The 22,525-nt window shown below is 31.0% G+C and overlaps 2 protein-coding genes across 2 annotated transcripts; both read right to left on the bottom strand.

Moving 5' to 3' along the window:
* Positions 1-4,665: 4,665 nt before the first annotated feature.
* Positions 4,666-5,667, bottom strand: LOC114175421 (uncharacterized). The gene is made up of 3 exons (XM_028060186.2): positions 5,224-5,667; positions 4,943-5,134; positions 4,666-4,830 (listed from the first exon to the last, which is right to left on the bottom strand). The coding sequence occupies exons 1-3, from the start codon at positions 5,665-5,667 to the stop codon at positions 4,666-4,668; spliced, it is 801 nt and encodes a 266-aa protein (XP_027915987.2).
* A 716-nt stretch (positions 5,668-6,383) lies between these two features.
* On the bottom strand, positions 6,384-7,598 carry LOC114175422 (protein FAR1-RELATED SEQUENCE 3-like). The gene has a single exon (XM_028060187.1). It carries the CDS (start codon positions 7,596-7,598, stop codon positions 6,384-6,386), a length of 1,215 nt encoding a protein of 404 aa, XP_027915988.1.
* Positions 7,599-22,525: the final 14,927 nt, after the last annotated feature.

The raw sequence follows: 22,525 nt of genomic DNA, 5'->3' as shown, positions 1-22,525 counted from the left end.
TTCTCTCTTCTTTCCTGCAAGAAATCGCTCAAAATCATTATTTTCAATTCCAGTTGATTGCGTTCATTAATTGTTATTAAATACCTTTTAAAATTCTGTTTATTAAAAAGATTCCTAAGAGATATACTACAATATAAATCTAATGCTAAGTAGTGGACAACTACTTTAGTTAAAATATGAAAGTCACAAATTAAAATAATTAAATTTATATATTTTTTTAGAAACAAAAATAGTCAATAGTATTTAATGCTTATATTTGCTTAAAAAAAAATACTTTAGAATTTCTAATCTATCAAGAATCAAGAAAAAATATTTTTTTGAGGCTTGAAGATCGTTTGAATATCATCTATGGATGGAAGCTTAAAATGTTAGAAATGTATGATCTTTATTTTTTATAAAAAATAACAAAATTTGAAACTTTTAGTCTTTTCCAAATTCTCCTGTAATAGAAAGATTGCACTTTTTTATGAAATTTTTTTCCCTTTCTTCATATTATTTTCTGTCATTTCTTTAAATTATTATTTTGTTTGTTTGTTTTGAATATGCATGAATGATAAATAGGATGATAATTTTTATTTCACTTTTTATATTACTTTTGTTTATGTCTAGCTGGATTGAAAAGAAAAAAAAATCACAAGTCTTAATTTTGAACTTTGAAGTTTGATTGGATATTTCGATTTTATCAATTATGTTGTATAACATTTATAAATACTTTAATTTTATAAATAGAATAAAACTGCAACAATAATAATTATGAAAGTCAAAATTTATTTATGGTCAAATTTAACTATGAACTGTTCTAAAATTTATTATTTATTAATTATTCTTAATCGTTACTATTTAGGTAGTGATAACAATTTCAATATTTTAATTAAAAAATAGTTAAAAATAATTATATTTTATCATTTATATTATTGCATAACCTTTTCTCATTGTATTCGTATTAGAAGATTTTTTTGTGTTCATTAGGTTAGTTTTGCTCTCAACACAAAGTCAAAGTTCAGAAATTGAATTGGGCTTGACTTTCATTTTAAGTCCACTAAGGTAAGCCCAAGTTGATCTTAAATGCTTGAGTTGGCAAACCACATGCTTCGGTGAAGGGGCTTCTCCCTACACCTCCAAGAATCTCGTCTGTACCCCCAAAACCAATTTTATTCCCATAATTGCCCATGGTTAAATATAAATTTACTGTGTGTTTTTTACCCCATACCCCTGCACCCCCAAACCCTGACGCTGCACCCCCTAATAAAACCCCAAGAACGCATACCCCTGCACCATTGCACGCCCAAAACAAACCCCAAGACAGAATCTGATTCCCTGCACCCATCATCAGGAATCTTTGACCTAGCCACTTCTCCCTCATTGTCCTCTTCTCCCACACAGCCTCCACACACTCTTCCTCAGTCTTCTCCGTTTGGTTTTCTCCCATTTGGTCTTCTCCCACTTTGGTCGCACACATCCTCCACCTCCACCACACAGTTCTTCTCTCGAGCGTGCACAACACAGTCTTCATCTCTGCTCCCTCCCTTTTCTGGTCTTCTCTTGCGTAACACCACAGACGCACCCGCATCTTCTCCAAGTAATGTTTTGAAATTTATAATTAATTTCAGGAATGTTGTCGGTTTATTTTAATTGATTTTTGCATCTTGGTTTCGTTTTAGGAGTGCACTTCCAGAATGGTGAAACGGAACACACTTGCTTTGTTTTTTTTTTTCCAATTGTTTGTGAAACGGCTTTTGTAAGCCGTGTGGGAAGTGAGAAACGGAATACACATTCCGTTTGGGCATTTTTTTTTTAAAATTGTTTGTGAAACGACTTTTGTAAGCCGTGTGGGAAGGGAGAAACGGAATACACATTCCATTTGGCATTTTTTTTTTTTTAAATTTAACTGAAACGACTTTTGTAAACCGTGTGGGGAGTACATGAAACGGAATACACATTCCGTTTCATTTTTTTTTTCAATTTTATTGAAACGGCTTTTGAATGCCGTGTCGGATGCGTATGAAACGGAATACGCATTCCGTTTTTTGTTTTTTTTTTTTATTTTGGTGAAACGGATTTTAGTATCCGTTTTGTGTTTTTTTTGGTGTTTTTTTCGTGAAATCTAGTTACTTGTTGAATGTAATTAAAGGCTGAGTCTTTGGAGATTATGTGTGTGTGAAATGGAAAAAGAAAGAATGGTTAGAGAGGTATAAAGAAGAGAACACACGGTAGCTGGCATTAAAATGAGGTGATTCATGGTTGGTACTAATAACTATATGATTAACTTTAAACTGGTCCGTCACCAATTTAAGCATTAAATTCAACAAACATTTCTTCCAAGTCTAGCATGTAAAATTTACAAACCAGTAGAGGAAATTGCCTTCATCAGCATCAATAATTTACCTTTCCTATTATTAGACAGAAATTGCATTTGGTAACGGAATTTAAAATCATGTTGTTTATTTCATTTAGTTATTTTTCCAGGAAATTTATATTGGATTCTAATGTTTCAAACTTTGAATTACAGATATGGTTAGAACACGAGGAAATTTAGCTAGACGCGGTTCAAATGATGCACCAGAGAGTTCTAGACAGGGTGATACACGGAAGAGACCCACAGCTTCGGCTCGTAGAAGGGGTCAACATGAAGCTAATGTGATTGAGGATGATATTGTTCAGAATGAGGTTTCTGACGTTCCTCGGGAGGACGAGCACGGCATTGATAACGATGGTGGAGGATTTCCTGGGGGTCCATATGATACATCTTTATTGACCCGGTACCAGGATCATGTTGCACGCATGATATGGGATGGTCAGGTCAGTAAGAAGTTTTTATATAGGTTTAATTTTGTTGTTGTTAAGTATTTTTAGTCTTTTTTGTTTCTTTTGTTAGGATCGAGTTGTGAAAGTGGTCTCTCATATTAAAAAGGTGAAGAAATTAGGACGTCCTCATCCTTCTGTTGCACCTTTTGTGTTAGCTTCTGGATTATCGCCTCTGTGCGATATTTTATATGAATATATCGATCTTGGGTTAGTATTGGGTTTCATGGAGAGATGGCATCCCGAGACTAATACTTTTCATCTACCCATTGGGGAGATGACCATCACTTTGGATGACGTATGGTCACTTCTCCATCTTTCCATCAGTGGAAACTTTTGCTCCACTGAAAATCTTGAATATGAAGAGTCTGTTGAGATTTTGACGAAACTTCTTGGTGTTGACCGGGCCATGGCTTGTGCGGAGCTTAATCAAAGTCGGGGTGCACAGGTCCGACTTAGCTGGTTGAGAGAGTTGTATGACAGCTGTTGTGAAAACGAGCTATGGGAGTTTGCTGCACGTGCATATCTTTTGCACCTTGTAGGGTGCACGATATTTGCTAACAAAAGCGCGACCTATGTTCGTACACATTATCTCGAGCTATTTAGAGATCTCTCCAGATGTCGTACATATGGTTGGGGAGTTGCTGCTCTTATCCACTTATATGAGCAGCTAGGAGATGCCAGCTTTGCAAATACAAAGCAATTAGCTGGATATCTACCTCTTCTGCAGGTACCCATTTATATAACATTTTATTCTTTATTTCACTTGTTTTTAGTTTTATATGACAATGGTTAAATGAAATGTTATTTGATACATGCTTGGATATACGAGCACTTCCCTACATTGGGAAGGAAGCAAGTACGGGATACATATGTGGAGACCGAACCCCGTGCTCTACGTTATGTCACTGGACGCGCCATTTCCGCTATAGCTGATGTTAGAGTCCAGTTGGATGGCTTGACATATGATGGGATGATTTGGAACCCATATGTAGCACATAGAGCTGCTCGACAACTTGTAACACATGGCATGTTTTCTGGCTTCCTGAGGGTTGGTACCCTCGTACACCATCATATGTCGGAGCGTGTGTTGCGACAATTTGGCTTCATGCAGCCTATTCCACCGCCGCCCAGTTCGCTTCCCATGATGGACTTTGAGGCTATTGATGATCGATGGAAGAAGCACGAGCAGTTTGTTGTACATCAAGTGGTCCAAGCACCAGCTCCTTTTTCATGTGCAGATGGATATTTGCAGTGGTTTAGGAGAGTCTCCCATCCATACATTTTACGTGGAGCTGAGGCGGACCGACCTAGCCTTGTCATTGTGCCCCGACTTCGTCGGAATTTGCCAGATGACATACCAGTTCAGAGGACGTCACCGTCATCATCTTCCAGTGGTTTATTGGTATGTTATAAATTTAGTTGTTCGTTTTATTAATAACTTTTAATATTTGACATTAACTTGTTATTATCACAGGGTCTCGTAAAACGCATTGTAGGCGGTCTTCAGCGGATGATAGACTATAGAGACGTTACTGAGGGCACAGTTGCTTGGGATCGCACTCGTGAGTTATTACAGATGGCTCAAGAAGGCGTTGAAGAGGAAGAGAGTAGAGGAGGACGTAGAGTTCGAGGCCGACGACCATCTACGTCTGGATAGTCCATTTACTATTTATTTGTATTTGATGTTAGAATTTTTATATTAAGATATTTCATCTATATATTGTTTTTTATATTAAGTTATTTAATGTTAGCAATGAGGCCAAAATATATCCGTCCCTTGGCCAAAGGAGTTAGAATTTAATATATTGGTAAAATAATTACAAACAACAACAGTCAAATACTTAATACAATCAACAAATATCAGTCTTCCATGAGATCTACATAACTACGATCCACTACGTGTAAATCTAGGAATGCCTGCATCCTATCTCTATAAAATGATGCCCAGCCTTTTGCCTTTGGGTAACAGTTGCTAGATGATATGATATCCACTGTTGGTAATGGACAACCTTCTTGTAGACGAACCTGTAAATACGTAATTAGTGAATAGAGATATAAAGTTCTTTATCAAAATAATATATATATATATATATATATATATATATATATATATATATATATATATAAACGTATATACCTGCACAAAATGAGAACTGTAAACATGTCCAATACAAATTAGTTGATGTTGACTTTGCGAAATAGGTGGGGATGTACGAAGTGGAAATATCGTCAAATTCTGAACTGACGACAAGCAGACAAGGATTACATTATACCGATTAGCAATCGCATACCCCATGTCTGGTATAGTCATCCACTTGTCTCGATTAGCCTGCATATAATTTAATTAGATTATACTAAAACAATATGATAAACAACTTTTAATACATAAATTTCAACATTGGTGTGTAGAAGTCATACCCCTGATGGTGAGTGAACTAGCAAAGACTTTCTCAGTTCTTCCAGACGATCATAGCCTCCAACTAATGTTGCGTATTCATCTCGCCATTGACTAAGTTCTTTGTATAGGTCATGTCTGATTAGAGGCCACGACTCCTCACCCATACCCAACAATGCAGCAATGCATCTATATCCACAATGACCGTCCGCAACAACATCGACAACATCGAGTATATAAGGATGGAAAACAGGATTGAACTGTTCTAGCATGGGTATTACTTTCTCTTCAATTACACGTTTGCTCTTCAGCTTGTTTTCTGTTTTTGCAACACATGTGTCTTGTCTTGAGGACTCAATGAAGGCGTCCACATGCTCAAAATAGGAGGGATCACGTTTGGTTGACTTCTTTGATCTATGACTTTTAGCTGCACCTTTCGTCTTAACTTTACTTGGTGGTGGTAACATCGATGTCATGGAAGGGCAAACTATGTCGAGTAATTTATGTTTTATGCTCACTTTTCCTGCAATATCAACTTCTTTGAAAAGATTAAGCAGTAGATCAACTTCCCTTTGAATAGATAATTGCCCTTCAGATTGTGAAGACGAGACATTGGAGAAGCTCAACCTAGTCCACATCACATGAATTTCTTGGAGAAGAATAATCCCAGGATCATATCGTGCTAATTCACACGCACATGGTAGACCATAAGTTTGTCTGAGAATGCAGCCACAAAGACTACTATCGAATCCAATCTTTTTTACTCTTTCCAACTCTGGAGCAAGGAGTTCTAAGGCACATCTAAAAATATTTCCCACTAATCTTCTATAACTCAATGCCTTGTAAGAGTCACTGATCAGATTTAAACTTCTTTCAAAAGACGCCTTAATTTCGTTGTGTTGCAAGATAATAACGTTGTGAATTCCATCCCAACACGAACAAAGGTCTCCCATACTACTTCCAAGAACTTTCTTCAGACTCTAGTGAGCAGACTCAACCCTAGTACAATTTATACAAGGAAATCATATAAACCGTTAAAAAAAAATTTAATTAATACCAAAATACAAACATACCTGTTTGATGTTGTATTCCCCAAATGCATAACTTTGTTCGTCCATGCCTTCACAAAGAATTTCTTATAAGGAATGATCCACGAGTCGTTAACATATTCAAAGAATACAGGTCATGGCTGGCAAACAAGCTCAAGACGATGAACACACTCGTTGAACTTTAATTCATCTTCACAGTCCATGACATTCTCCCAGGCTTGCAATACAACATCCCATGCATCAACAAAATTTACTAACATTTTGCACTTTGCCTGCACATTTTTTTGAATGTGGAAACGACATAAAAGATGATAACACTGAGGGAACACCATGCCAACAGCATTCATTAGAGCAAGATCCCTATCAGTTACAATGACTTGTGGACCACCCTCGGACGTCATAAATAGACCTCTTAGCCTTTCAAGAGCCCAAATGAAATTATTTTGCTTTTCACTATATAAAAATGCAAAAGCGGCCGAGAAAGTTAATCCCGTTGAGGTCACACCAACAATCTCAAGTAATGGCAACCGATATTTGTTGGTTTTATAGGTATTATCCATTAAGAACACAATATTGAATGAATTTAACAACTTCACAGCATCAGGATGGGTCCAGAACAAATCGCTTACCACATCAGATTCATCAAGACATCTACTAAAATGGATGTAGTGATCACGTTCCAACATCAACATTAACTGTTGTAACTCAGTTCTTGAACCTCTTATTGAACGTTTGTACCTATATCTCGCATTATACACTTGCTTCAGAGTTGTAACATTACAATCATCTTTTTCTTTCAAAGTGAGAAGTATATTTGCAGGTTTGACTTGACTTTTGGTCATATCAACAAGCAACGACTGTTCAGTAGACTTCAACCTACCCGCATAGGGGTGACCAACTAGAGTAGAAGAGACATCGTGATTATGGTAACCACATTTTACGTTCAACACCCATCCCTCCCCTTGAGAGATGGGTCTCCCTCTCAATCTAAAGGGACAATCACATTTTCTTGTCCCAGATAAACTGGGTTCTGCATCACACTTGTATTTTCTATCTTTTCCACCTCTTTCACAACCTAATAATACATGGGTCTTTCTTCCTGGTTGTCCATTGTATTTATCCGATCTTAGAATAATAACGACAAACCCAAGATTATAAGCAACCCCTCTAACCCATTTAATTAAATCTTCACGTGTTGAGAAAATATCATCGGTTGTAAAATGAGATGTATAATCTTGTTCGCAGATATCATGAACAAAATCAGAAAACTCTGACATCAGACTACAATTTTGTTGAGAATCCGCTTGAGAATCCAAGAAACTCAAATAACTAAAATGATGCTCTTCCATAATGAACTATAATAAAAAAAGAAATTTTAATAAGTAAATAACCCATCTAAATGCATAAAGAATGCAACACGTATCACAGAAAACGAGTGAATGCAACACGTATCAAAACTAATTGCATGTTGATATTCAAAAATTGAAAACTAATTGCATTCATTGCATAATTTACGTTACAAAATTCACCAATCACAGAGACTCACATTAAAAATTCACCAATAACACAATATACACACCAACACACAAAATCAAAGTATGAAACGGAATACTATGAAACGGAATAAGGAGCGGAAATTTCAACGAAATAAGTTATTCAATTCTACCATGATACATATGCAATGATACGAAAATCATAATTTATAGGAAACGGAATACAGAATCCGTTTCAAAACTGTATGAAACGGATTCTGTATTCCGTTTCTAAAAAAATTTGCAAATCTTTTTATGAAACGGAATACAGAATCCGTTTCATACAGTTTTGAAACGGATTCTGTATTCCGTTTCATAAAAATTTGCAAATTTTTTTATGAAACGGAATATAGAATCCGTTTCATACAGTTTTGAAACGGATTCTATATTCCGTTTCCTATAAATTATGAATTCCAAACAATCCCTTCAAACAAATTCCATTTACAAACTTATGGGTATCAAGGCTAACCTGGATTGACGGAAATACCACTTGGAGAAGCTAACGCAGTTACTCAGAACAACTTCCTTCAAAGAATCAACCTTCAATCACAATAATAATCACAATAATCCATACTTAGTGTCACACAATAAACAAAACAATAATCAAATGCATAGACAGAATAAATCAAAGTCATACAATACAAACCTCTTCGAGGGACCACTACAGATAGAATGAACGAACGAAGACAGAGGGACCACTGCAGAGAATGAAGGACTCTGAAGAAGCACGAATGAGAGGGACCACTGCAGAGAAGGACTGAAGAAGCACAAATGAATGGATGATGGAGAACAGACGGAGTACAAGGAACGTATAGTAACGTTTTGGGGGGTGTAGGGACGTTGACGCAGTAAATGAAATTTACTGCGTCCGTACCCACTTTCACCCATTCTCACATGATATTAAATAAGGGCAGAAACGTAAATTTTGGGGGTACAGGAGATTTCTTGGAGGTGCAGGGAGAAGGCGCCTTCGGTGAAATGGAGCATTTGCAATAGAAACCCACACTGGATATGCTCAAAGAGGACCAAAAGTAATGTTCCTTTTATAAACTAATTTTTTAAGAATTAATTAAATTTAAATTGATTTTCTAAGATCAATAAACAAAAAAAATTAATTAAATTACCAATTCATATTATCAAATAGTTATTTTACTTTTATAAGGTTATCAAAATATTATTTTCAAATCCCACGTCGGGTTTTATTAGCAAAATACCCTTTGGTTAATCACAAATGGGGTCCTTCTAAACAAATTCTCACACTGAATAGCAAGTTAACTTTTCTTGAAAATAAGTGTATATAAATATTAAAATTAAGATTGTGGTCAATTTTTTTATTGTACCTTGTATACAATAGCTGATTATGCCTTATTTATTATGAGATAAAAGAAGATTTATTTAATCTTATTTGGATATTCTTTTATCATAATTTCTCCTTATTTTACCGGGTTAGAAATTGATCTTCTAATAATATTTTTATTTTTAAAATATTTATACTAGTAGTAGTAGTGTATTTACTACTAGCATGACGAGTTTTTATATAAAACAAAAAATCAAATAAGAAATCATATAAATCGTCTTCGCAAGTGAAGACACAGTATTTAAATATTATCCGTTGTGTTATTTAAAAAACATAACCGATATATGACAATAATGTATTATTTATTTAATCATACCATCTTTTGTCGATTTATTGAAACTTTTCATTTATAGAAACAATAATTATATTTGATGGGGAGTTACTATTCCATTCATTGAAATTTCTTATTCATAAAGACAATAATTATGTTTATTTGGGTTTCTATTTGATATGTTTTAAATATCACGTTAATAAACAAAATAATATTTCAACTTTTAGCTTAAGTGAATATTTTTAATAGTAATCTTAAAATTATATTATCATATTCTTTAGAATATTAAACATTTTGATTGAATACTTAATTAAATAGAATTTTTAAATTTTATAAGTCAATTTGTAAATTATAATTAAAAAAAAACTCTTCGTCAGGGACGTATAAATGAGAATTGAATAGAATAGAAGTTCATTTGCAATTAAGACCTAGAAGCTTAATGATAAAAAAGAAGAGTATAATGTAAAATATAAGAGTGAGTATGAATTGAAATGATACATCTATATTGAAGATGCAACTTTAAAACTCTGGATTTTAAAAAATAGTTATATGAAAAATAATAAAATATTTTTTTTTCCGTAAATTTGTTATGATAAACATTATATTAGAGATATAATAAGATAATTGACTTTATCTTTTATATGATCACCGTTAAATTGTTTATGATGATTATAACATAGAACTGCACAACGAAAACAAAACTTTCTCATTGTATATATTAGATATATGATGGTGAAATTACAAGAAAAGATAATTTCGGTCGAAATCTCAATATGATGGTGAAAAAAAAGAAATAGGAAAAAAATGGTTGAAGTTGTTACCATTATTTATTTTTTGAAAAAATTATGGAAAATATTAAAATAAGTCATGATTTGCGAAAATTGAATTGTGAGTTAGGAAAAATTATGAAAAGTTTTAAAATAAAACATGATATGCGAAAATATTGGGTTGGAGAATGGATTACACAAAAAGTATGTTAGCATTTTACAACATCCTCCCAACAATTGTACTTTCAATTAAATGTACGATTAATATAATTTTCTAAAATGTTTAATTTTTCTTGAAAATAATAAGAAAAGAATACTCAAAAGAAACAAAATATTTTTTTTTTTGTTTTTTGGGTTCAACAAAATATATATTTTATTTGAATTTCAGAAAAAATAAAAGGTATCAAATACTAGAACTATGTGAAGAGTTATACGATCATTCATACATTTATTATGGGACTATATTGTTAGGATCGAGCGTTTATCACTAGGCCAAAAGCTATAACCATTAACTAGGACGTAACTCTTTTTCCTTAAGAGTGTAACAACTTAAGTGCCACAGTTCGATGGTGACCCAACCCGCTTGACCTCTGCCACGAGACAATTGATCTCACCTAGAACACATACAAGCATTCAAAAGAAACATATTTTTCAATTATTTTGAAAGAAAAGTATCAATTACTAGATGACATAGACAATCACACAAGTACATCGATGGCGGTATAAAAATCTAGAAAAAAGAAATGAAAACGTATTTTTGAGTTGTTTTGAAAAAGTAAAGAAAGGAATTAAGTACTAGGACGATATCATACATTTATACTTTTAAAAATGTATTTTAATTATTTGGAAAAAATAAAAGTCTTAGAATGATGTAAAAGACATTAAGTATTATTAAGACAACGCAATTATCAGAGGAGTACTCATACATTCTTTAAAAAATGCAAAAAGTTATTTTCCCATTTATTTTTATATTTTTATATTATGAAAATAGAGGCTTAGCCCAAAAACAAATGTGCTGGTGTGCGAGATGAATATAGGGATGCAAACAGGAAATTAAAACAGCCCAAAACAAAAGAAACTAACAAGCGTGGTGCAATAAGCAAATTGTGAGAAGTGTTACACACGAACCAACCCAAACAATAAACAGTAGGGTGCGAACGAAAGATGTGAAGAAAATGAGAGCAGTGTAGGCACGAATGAGAATGGAAAACTAACGAAGGTTGATGATGATGAAAAAACGTGATCCCCTGCCTTTGAATGTGTGTACAATGAAATAAGTGAGGAATGAACGAAGAAGATGATACAGAGGTCAATTCGGAAGAAGGAATTCAATCCCAAAACATCTTTCGTGTTCACCTCTCCGAGAATATATTTTTGAATTAAAAATGTCTTCTAAATTATTTACTTCAATTTTTTTATTTTCCAAAAATAAAGTGTTTGCAAAAATATTTTTGAATCCGATTTCCTGAAATATTTATTTTGAACTTTTTTTTTATATTTCAGAATAAAGTGTTTTGAAAAATATTTTTAATTTAAAAATATTTTTCTAAAATATTTATTTTGAATTTTCTCATATTCCAAAATATTTTTCTAATCCAAAAATACCTAATCTTTTAGCTCATTTATGTAACCGGAATAACTAATGAACAAATTTATAAGAAAGGTGTTCATCCTAGCCGAATTCGCATTGTATGCATTGCAACATCAAACATGAGATCATAATAATGGTGAGATATAACCCAATAAATCGCTCTATGAATTTGTGAATTATCTCCTCACTTAAGATTATGTAATGTCGTCTATATATTATATCATGCGACAGGACAAGAGTTTAATTTAAATTAGCTTGACTAAAGATAAAAAACTTGAATTTGTTTATATGTTTTCAATATTTTAGAATAAATAACATAAAAATCAAATTCGTTCACAACTTAATTCAAAAGATTAAGCTTACATATAAGAGTGAAATAGTAACATGAATACAAACCAATGCAAAAAAACTATATATATAAAACAAAGAATTATTATGAACATGAACAAATATTTTACTTTTCAAAAAGAAAATTTCAATAAAATTGGTTTGATGTTTTTGTTATTTCTTTAGGACAATATAGATAACTATATAAATTTATAGCAATCTTATTCATGTTCATGAAAAATTTATTTATATTTTTGTCATATTTATTTAGTTTAAAAATATATAAAGATTTCAATACTTCTCTTATAGTTTTACTTGAACATATTTGATAAATTTTTTAATCGAAATTTGCATTAAAAATAATTTGTTTTATTCATATAATCGATTTTATCTATATTTTCTGTTAATTCGTCTCACATGGTTATATAGGTGTAATCACAACTCTCTAGGTTAATCTACTATGCAAATTATTTTATTAATGGTGTCTCTTCCATTCATTAAACACATAAATAACTCTATTTTTAAGAAAAATTCTTGGAACTAAATTGATTAGTCTCAACCATCTCCAAATTGAAAGTTATAGAAAATTAATGATTTTGATAATTATGACAAATATATAGACTTTTTCTTTTCTATTATATTAAGACGTGTTTAACTTTTGCATGCTTAAAAAATACAAGTGGTTGTTTCAGCTAATAATCTTTTATATTAGTCAATCTCTAAACTATATGTTTCACTAATCATATTTCATATCAGTCATTTTCCTAAGCTATGCTGTATACATATGGATATGATATATGTTGAATGTTGGAGTCCAATCATGGGAGTAGACAAATATGCGAAATTTTGATTTTGTTTTTCTATTGAATTAAAACAATAAAAGAGAATATAATGGTAAATTCTACATTTTTACATGTAAATTTGATGGTTGTGTTATAGATTTGTGGAGAGTGATGATGTAGGTAGAAGGATATTGGAGTGTGATGAGGTTGTGGCAGAGTCGGTGGAGAGTGATTATTGCAATGGCTGGCTAAGTACTTTCCATGATGAATGCATAGAGATATGCAAAAAAGTTTGATGCCAAACAACATTTTCAGTCATTTCAAAAAGAAAAAGAAGCCTGCATTGCATCATACTTACATTTTGTACATTAATCAAGTAATCATAAACAGATCCCACGTCACCAATTTATTTTCTCATACGGGTTGTTGGGGATGTTGATGTGGGTCGGGTAGATTCAATTTAACTCGTTTTATTTATTTTTTAATTAAAATTTTTATAATTTAGTTTCATCTATAATAAGTTGACGAGGCATTGAATTACTTACTTAAAAATATTTTTGTTTTTTCAATTTATTTTATACATTTATTATTTTACAATCGAAATAAATTATTTTGACTGTTGGTTTATAATAATACAATCAAAAGCTTCACTTATTTTTATTATTATTATAAAAACAATAATTAAAATTTAAAATATCAATTTGATAAACAAATAAATTAAATATCTAAACTAGTTAAACATTGTTAAGAAATATTTTAATATTTAAAAGTATCAAATTATCGATCAATATAGATAAAAGTAGTTAATAATTATAATAAAATTATTTAGAAAAATGATAAAAAAAACTAATAAATGGTTATTGTTGGTGGATTACCGGTTAATCCACCTTCAATCTGGCTCAAATCTACCTTCAAATCGACTTAAACCCATTTAACTTTGAAATTAATTGAATCGGATCCAATTTGATTCATATTTAAAAAAAATTAAATATTTTTCAACTAAATCACCTCAAACATGTGATGAGCCGACTGACTCACATGTTCATTTAACATTTTTATGAGTTGTAAAACTAAGTATAAGTTTAAAATTCAATAAAAATGAAAAAAATGAGTATTGTATAAAAATAAAATTTACACATTTATTCTCTTAAAATTATAAATGATATTCATCTCTCATATATGAATTGAACTAATGTCTCGTTAGTATTGTATTTTTCGGATAATTCTTCCAAAATAGTCATTAATACGTCAACCCTAACAAGCAAGCACAGAGAAGAAAAAAATTAATGTGAACATTGACGTAAGCGTCACAGGTGAATCTTTGGAAATGGCTAGATTGGGTTCTTGGGGAAGAAGTTCTTGATATATTCCTCATCATTTACCAACCGATAATTAGCTAGCCAGTGATTTTCAACCTTTTCTGCTTCTTTAATTTTGACCATTTGTCTCAAGCCACTCTTGTCTTTTAGCCACCCATCCAAAAAAAAGTAACACCGATTTACAAGACCTGCGCAGCCAAAAGAAGCAAAAATGTAGTAGTAATAGTTTTATATTTTTTTCATGATTGAATCAACATATTTATGATTGGGACTCATTTATTGAATTAGGGAAAACAAGTTTTGGACGTGAGAGATTACCTTTGTTCTTGGCCCCAATTAGCTTTATGTTAGTTCACATATATATATTCTCGTGGGGTTGGGGTACCTACTAAACAACACAATTCAATAAATAAACCTCATGGAGGTTACACATGATAATTAATTTATCTCTACTAATTAACTTTATCATCACCATTAATTAATTGTAGTTAATCATCTAAGACTGCTTTCATTTTTAATATCACCTATAAAGTCTCCTTCTCGCCCTAAAAAACTACTCACACTCTTTATTTTTAAACATCTAAATAAAATCTATAATTTCTTCTTATTTCTCATGTATAATATATTTTTTTCTTTCATTGGGGTCATCTAGTATTTGAGGTTTATTTATATGAAAGAAATTCAATTTCCTTGCTTCAAATTATATAACAATGGGAATGCAATCGATGCTCATACAATCAATTAATTATTGTAATTATTTTGATCTAGTTTATGTGGGGAAACTCGTTAGTTGGGAGCAATTACATAATTATGAACGGAATTTATGAAAATAAAAAACTATTATACTTATAAATCACTACAAGAAAATTAATTTACAGAAGCAATTGTTTCCTAGTAATTTTACCAAAATGACATTATATTAATAAAATTAAATTAATATTGTATTTTCAGTTGAAAAGTGACCATATATTGTTATACGTACTCTTTAGATTTTTTTTTTTTCACTATCTTCTTTTGCTTTTAAATAGACCGCCAACTATTTTTTCTTTTATCGTTGACATTATCACAAAAAAAGATATGGTTCTCTTTTCTCGTGATTACTACAATTACTTAGGAGTTGTTTTCTTCTTTTCATGAATGTTAATTGTGAGAACCCAATAAATATATAAATGATTGTTTTTAAATTTTATTAAAAAGTTAAAATTTATAAAAGTAGACTTCTTTAAGAAATAGAACATCTCTCTATCCATTTTCTTTCATGAGTTCCTTCTCTTCTCTGCTCTGCTCCTCCTAGAATCCAACCCTACATGGTTTTTTGAAGATTGAAACAGTGAAAACAAGATTTTTGTAAGTGTTTTAATTTGGATATGGAAGGATTGACCGATGAGATTAAAAATATGGTAAATTGTGGGTGGTTGTGAAAAAAACAAATTTGTGAATGTTATATGTGAATCTATATGCAAATAAGTTGTTATGCATAATTGAGAAAGAGTTTGTAATGATGAGAAAGAATGTGTATGGTTCAAATATGGGTTGTGGTGTTTCTAATGCTTGAAGTAGATTTTGTGAAATTTTATACTAAAGAGCAGTATTTCGTCATAGGTTTCATAGGAGTGAGTTGTGTGCATGTAATGTAGATACATATATTTGAGTGAATATGATATCTTGTAACAACAAGTGATAGCCTTCCGATATGAAATTGTTTTAAAATTGGTTTAGCGAATGGATACTGTTGGGCGCCCCTGCCCCTGTAGTTGAGCGTTGTTAAATAAATTTTAGAAGAACAGTCTCCCTCTTACTCCTACTAGGCGACATTTTTGAGTCTAAACTTTTATTAAATGATTAAAAGTTAGATTTGCTTGAAGTAGTGATGTGTGGTTGAGTCCGGTAGTTATTTTCATGAAAAAATACTACTACCTCTTTAAGATGTCAAAGTGTATTGAAAGGGGATTCCGAGAGTGAGACTATCTTGACTCAACTAGTATCTTACTTACATAGAGCATGACATCTAGGTGGTGTGAATCGAACGAGACTTCACATGACAGACGATATGATGTGAAAGAGGATTTTACTTAGGGAGTTAGTGAGGTTAACCCTATCATGACTAAGTGAGGGACATTGGTTGGGAGTGTTGGAACATCATTAGAAAATTATGCCGATGTCGAATGATTCGAATTGACTTAAGTCGAACCAGCTGAGATCGAGTTAAATTAAGTTAGATTTCAACGTATTATTGTGTTGGACGTAAAATAGAAAACAAATTGTTTTATCCAAATAAAAAAATTAAAATGTAAAATATTTCAATTACTCTATCCAAACTAATTATTTAATAAAAAATAAAAATAATTTAATTACAAAAAATTTAATTATTTTAAAATTGTTGAAATCTTTCGTCGAAACCGCAATATCCTTTCGGTACTCCACATGGTATTCTAACATTTGAAAAGCCTTAACTTCATTTACCTTTCCCACTGGAACGGATGTAAATTGCATTTCTTTGTCACCTTTTTTCGGAGTTAAGCATAGTGTGATTGATAGTTGGACGATTTGACTTATAAAGCTATCTATTTGTTAGATATTCCATTATCTCGGTTTAAAGTCCAAACACACATATTTGCTTGTTAGTTTTATTTATGTTTCGTTGTATCGTGATTAATTATCTTGTTGATTTTTCACTTGAATGTTTCTATGATGATGACTAAGACATGAAGTTGAAGATTGTTTGTTAACTGTGTGTCATATTGCATTGTTTACTTCTTGGGCTTTGTTTTTAAATCTTCAATGTCCCATAAAAGATGCAAAATCTTGTAGACAATGGTAGTGTTAAATTGTGGGCGATGTTTGGTTTAATTTTGATTGTGTAAACGAGTACCAAAATGATTGAACAATTCATAGAACTTCTTTGAAGAATCAAGTTGATCTCCTTTTCAGAGCTAAACTAATGACATAGTTATTTGATATGGGTTCTCTTAGCGTGTTTGTCTTCTTTTTTTTACTTCCGATCAAACTTAAAATGGAGGTATGTATCGAGTATTTTTGTTTTTTTTTATCAGATTACTTTTATTTGATTTTGAAAACATAAAAATGGTGTAAATTTTTTTGTGAAAAAAGAATAAAGTTTGACAAATTATGCTATGTTGATACGACTTGTTATGTTAGCACAACTTTATGTCGGTCTAAAATGATTTCGTTAGATTTTATTTAAAATTGTAGTAACATAACACAACTTCTTTGATTTTATGAAAAAAAAAAAATTTGATAGATAAAATTCAAGTTAAATTTAATAAAATTGTGTTATGTTAGCACAATTTTTTTATATGAAATCATAATATGATACGACATATTCAATTTTGAATTTTTATCAAAAAGTTGTACCATTTTTGTAAATTTAGAAGCTAATTACCCTGTATGGATTGAAAAACCAAAGTATTTTCTTATCCTAATAAACTTTTATATATATATATATATATATATATATATATATATATATATATATATATATATATATATATATATATATATATATATATATATATATATATGAAAAGATATGACAGAAATAATTTTAGTTTGGAAAATTATTTTTTTGACAAAGTTTTATTAACACCTCAATAAATAAAAGAAATGTTTGATGAGACTTGAAAAAACAATGTTTGGTGTGTGATAAAAAATAAATTTTGTCAAATTTTGTAGAAAAGAAAGATTATCAAAATATCATGGTCTTAATTAAATAGATACGAACACATAATGCAACATGGTAAGAGTTAGTGACTCTCACCAAGTCTAAGGTTAGAATATGTTGCAATGAAGCCTTTTACATGTATTTACGATAAAAAAAAACGTAAAATAAATTTAACTTTTTCAGAAGTTATAGTAATATCCATGAAAAAGTTTATCGCAGGGAAAATAGTATCCTACATAAAATTCAGTTTTTAAACACGAGTACTAGTTTGGAGGAGAGACAAAACAAAGAAGAAATGGGTTGAATGATGAAAAAGAGTTAAAATATTTAAAAAAGAAATACAGAAAGAGTGGCATAAATGAGGAGCACTAAGAAACAAAAGTGAAAAAGTAAGAAAGAAAAGAGAAAGCAAGGGGTAAGTGTAGTGTACGTTAATGGGTGTCTCCAAGTTGGAGAGGAGGAACACAGTACCCCACAGAGGGAGAAGAGATGCAGAAGTTGGCATATATGTGCATGGAGAAAAAAGGTGAAAGAGACTCTTAATGGGTGGTTGCTCCCTCTATGCAGCGATAGCATGGTCCTTTAGTGGCTCAGGATTGCTACAGTTCATAGGATGGAATAAAGGGTTTTGGCTGTGGTGACCAGAAGAAGACGCAGGTAGCACATGCACCATCAACCATGCACCACGCATCTCACGCCATCGCTCTTTACCTTTCTTCCTGTCCTCTAATGCTTACAAAATTTAAAGCACCGCAAAAGGGATTTTATGAGACAAAACACCCTATAATCTTCTCAACCACCTACTACATTACAACCTATTCCCTGGTTTTAGTTTTTGGCAATTTCCTAACTAAAGCTTCTGTCGGATGTACGGACCACCGTGCTCGGATAACTCGAAACTTTTAAGATGTAAATTTTAAGTCTTACTCAATTTTACACAATTTATATTTCATTTATATATTATAAAATTGTCTTTTCTCTAATCATATAATATCTCTAACAAATAAATATAGATACACTTTGATGAAATTAGTAATAAGACAACACGACCCGGCAAACAGAACTTTATCTCTATCCTCGCTAGAAAAAAGGTTGCCGAACCTCCCCCACCCTATTAGCATTGGCCAGTGCTGTGACCTTATAATGTTTTAATGTCTTTTCTTGCAAATGATGTTTGTTAAACATTGCATTTACCTCTTGACACTGTCTCTTTCATCTCTCTCATATTATTAATAGTATGTTTTTATATTCTTGGGATGATTTCTTTTCAAGCCATAGAACGGATCGCCTATCTTTATCGTGCTTTGTGTTTTTTTCGTTTTGTTCTCCTTTATCATTGTAGTTCATTATCGAAATCCGAACCAATATTGTACACAAGATCAAAAGATTGATTGTTCCATCTCTTCTATTCATTTGCCGCTTTTCTTTTTATTTTTCTACCCACTTCTCATCTTTTACGTTAATTTTTATCAATTTATTTCTCTTCCTTTATTTACTCTTTTTAAGGTCAAATTCCATATATTTCTATTATTTTTAAAAGTGAGAAATAAGGAAAATGTGAAATAACATATAAGAAAAGTATTTTATAACAAGGTTGTAAAGCATATATAGAAACAAAATAATTCCATTAGAAAGTCTAGACCTTGATGAATTTCACGTTGGAAAGTTTCAATTGTCTAAGTATGTTTTTTCCTCCACCACCTTAGGAATGATTTACCTTACCAAACTGAGTATAAAGAATATTTATAAAACTGGTTATAAAATTGATGTGTTATACATTTATTGACGCTATATATTAATATCTTATACTAATAAAATTATTTATATTATTTGTATATTGACGATATATATCAACAAACTCATAATGCAGGTACAAATAACTTATTTTATCAGGGAAAGTCCATATATACTAATAGGGACCAATACAATAAGGAATAAATGATTTTTTATAGTGCTTCTAGGCATAAGAAATTTTAAGATAATCATATTTACAGCTTTCTTAATTGTAATTTCCATTATAAAGGGTTCTATGTGTTGTTTTCTAAACATATTGAAAAGACTAATTGAAGTGATGCTAAGTAATAAACATAAAAGATCACTATAAATATCTATCGTACTTATACTCCACTTTAAATTTATTAAAGGAACATACACCTACTTGTTCTATAAATAAGATTACATAGTCTTTTTTATATAAATTATTTATACTGCCTTCTTTTTTTATATTCACGCTTGGAAGTGATCAAACACAAAATTTAACCCGTTACAAGTTCAAGAACTACAATGAGTTTAAACTGAACTTGAGCATATAAAAGGAAGTCCAAACTTCGTAAAGGTGTTTAACTAACTAATACATATTTAACAATTTAATAAAATAAATATTAATTAATTTGTATTATCAATATAATAACTATTTTTCTTCCTATTATAATTGGATGTTTTATACTTGTTAAATTTGCCTTTAAAATTTATCAAAGAATTAATTAAGAGAGAAAACAGTAATTAAAACTAAAATTAAAACACTTACATTTCATTTCTTAATTTTAACAAGTGTGAAGTAGTTATCAACATTTGTCTTTAGCAAACAATAAGACTTCATAGCCACAACATTTTAGGAATATCTGTCATTGATCATTAATAAACGGTCTCTGTTAATGGCATTAGTTTGAGTAGAAAATACTCAAATTTCCTAGACATGTGATTCTGACTTTGATTACGAAACAGAAAAAAAAAAAAATCCTTAGACTCTCACTTTCAATTCAACTAAGACAAAGTAAAATATACTTACACAAACGTAAACAACAAAAAAAAAATGCAGAACAATTTCATACCATGAGTTCTGTTTGAAAGTGATATAAACCTGGCATGATCTAATAATCAGAAATCAACACAGGTTTGAAAGACAAATAATAATAAATTTATTAGGAAAATATTAACTACAGAACTCAGTGTTTTATGTTAAGGAAATTTGATGGATGAATTTTGGATATAGAAGAAAGGTGGAATTTTTGTTTGCAATAAATGTGAGGGGAAAATGGTTCCCTCTATCCTGAATTATAGAAAAGTTATTAGTTTGATTGTGTTGTGTGTACGCAGTTGGAGAGGGTCCCGTTACGGATTAAGAAAGGAGCAATTGAGGGTCCCAACGGTCGGTTGGTTACCCCGTTGGGTGACACCGATGAAGACCCCTTCACAGCGCCGTTTGTGGCTATTCTCTCACTTCTCACCATCACACTTTCTTCCTCTCTTACTTCTCTCTCTGATTACTATTTTACCCTTCGCCTTTCCCTTTAATCTCGCAAATGCCATTCACCCACCCAGCACTGCCAGACACACTGAATGAGGCAACACGTTTTGTGCGTCTTTGCTTGTACTTGTTAGGGAGATATAACTCTAAACCCAGTCACATAAAAATTATTGATATCACTGTCAACTCAAAATCTCAAAATTTCAAAATTTGAAGACAATAAATTTATGGATCTTTATTTTTATATAATATTTTACTTTTTTATTTTTAACTAATATAAAATTTAGATTCACACTTAAATTTTTAACATAAAATTGTTAAATGTAGAATTGATGAAGCATATAATTAAATAGAAGGTGACCCCTGAGTCCACTGTTACTTTTTATAAAAGTTGTGGCAACAAAAAATGGTATAAGTGATTTTAACACTGAACAAATCATAGTGACACATCACTATATGAAACCAATCATGAATATCATACCCTCGTAACCCTGTTTCTCCTTTTCTGTTTCCTACCAATAAAGGCCCCACTTTCCTCAATACTTCATAATATCAACTTATGTCATCGACGTGAAACTAACTCAGAGAATTCAAGAAAAATAAAATAAAATAAAATCACACGTTATTCCCTCATTCATTACAATACTTAGCCAAACAAATCATAAACCATCAACTGCGAGATTAACACATTCTATAACCAATTCATTACTTACAGCCAAAATTCTCAACCAGAAAAAAAAAAAACACAACAAGCATAATTTTACCTAATAATTAAAAATGTGTATATGAATGAGTATTGCACAAATTAAAATTTTTCACAATTGACTTAATGATAAAGTTGGAAAAAAGAATCAGAGGGGTTATTGATTCAACGTTCTCATTAACATTTAGAAAATATAAAATTAATTTGATGAACTTTAAGAAAAGGTAAAAGAAGTTATGAATTCAAATTTTCTTACTAAAAAATACTACCGTTAAAAAAAAATTATTATGGTGAGTTTCAATCTCCTGGACCAATTGCAATGAATGAAAATGAAGGCTCATCTACGAGACAAAGAAACAGAGGGAAAAATGAATGGCAATTTGGTTATTTTTGTATTACATAGGGATAATTTTTACATTTGTTAATGAATTACACTAGTTGCATGAATGGAGGATATCCATTAGAATTTAGAAACCCTCATTTATTCATACACATACCTTTTGCTTTCCTTTAAACAATCCATAAAATGCCTCAACTATTATAAAACAATATTGGTTAGACAAAGCTGTATATTATTGTTTAAGGATAATGATATTTTGTTACTTTAATATGGTTATGTGTTCAACATTTTCTTTAATTTATTTTTTAAAAATTAATTTGTATAACTTATTTAATTTATTGATAACACCGATTGATTG

This window comes from Vigna unguiculata, chromosome 3, assembly GCF_037176805.1.
Source record: "Vigna unguiculata cultivar grain cowpea cultivar isolate G323 ecotype 2 chromosome 3, ASM3717680v1, whole genome shotgun sequence".
NCBI classification, from domain to species: Eukaryota; Viridiplantae; Streptophyta; class Magnoliopsida; order Fabales; family Fabaceae; genus Vigna; species Vigna unguiculata.
The sequence above is the reverse complement of the archived record's forward strand: the minus strand, read 5'-3'. Positions and strand labels throughout refer to the sequence as shown.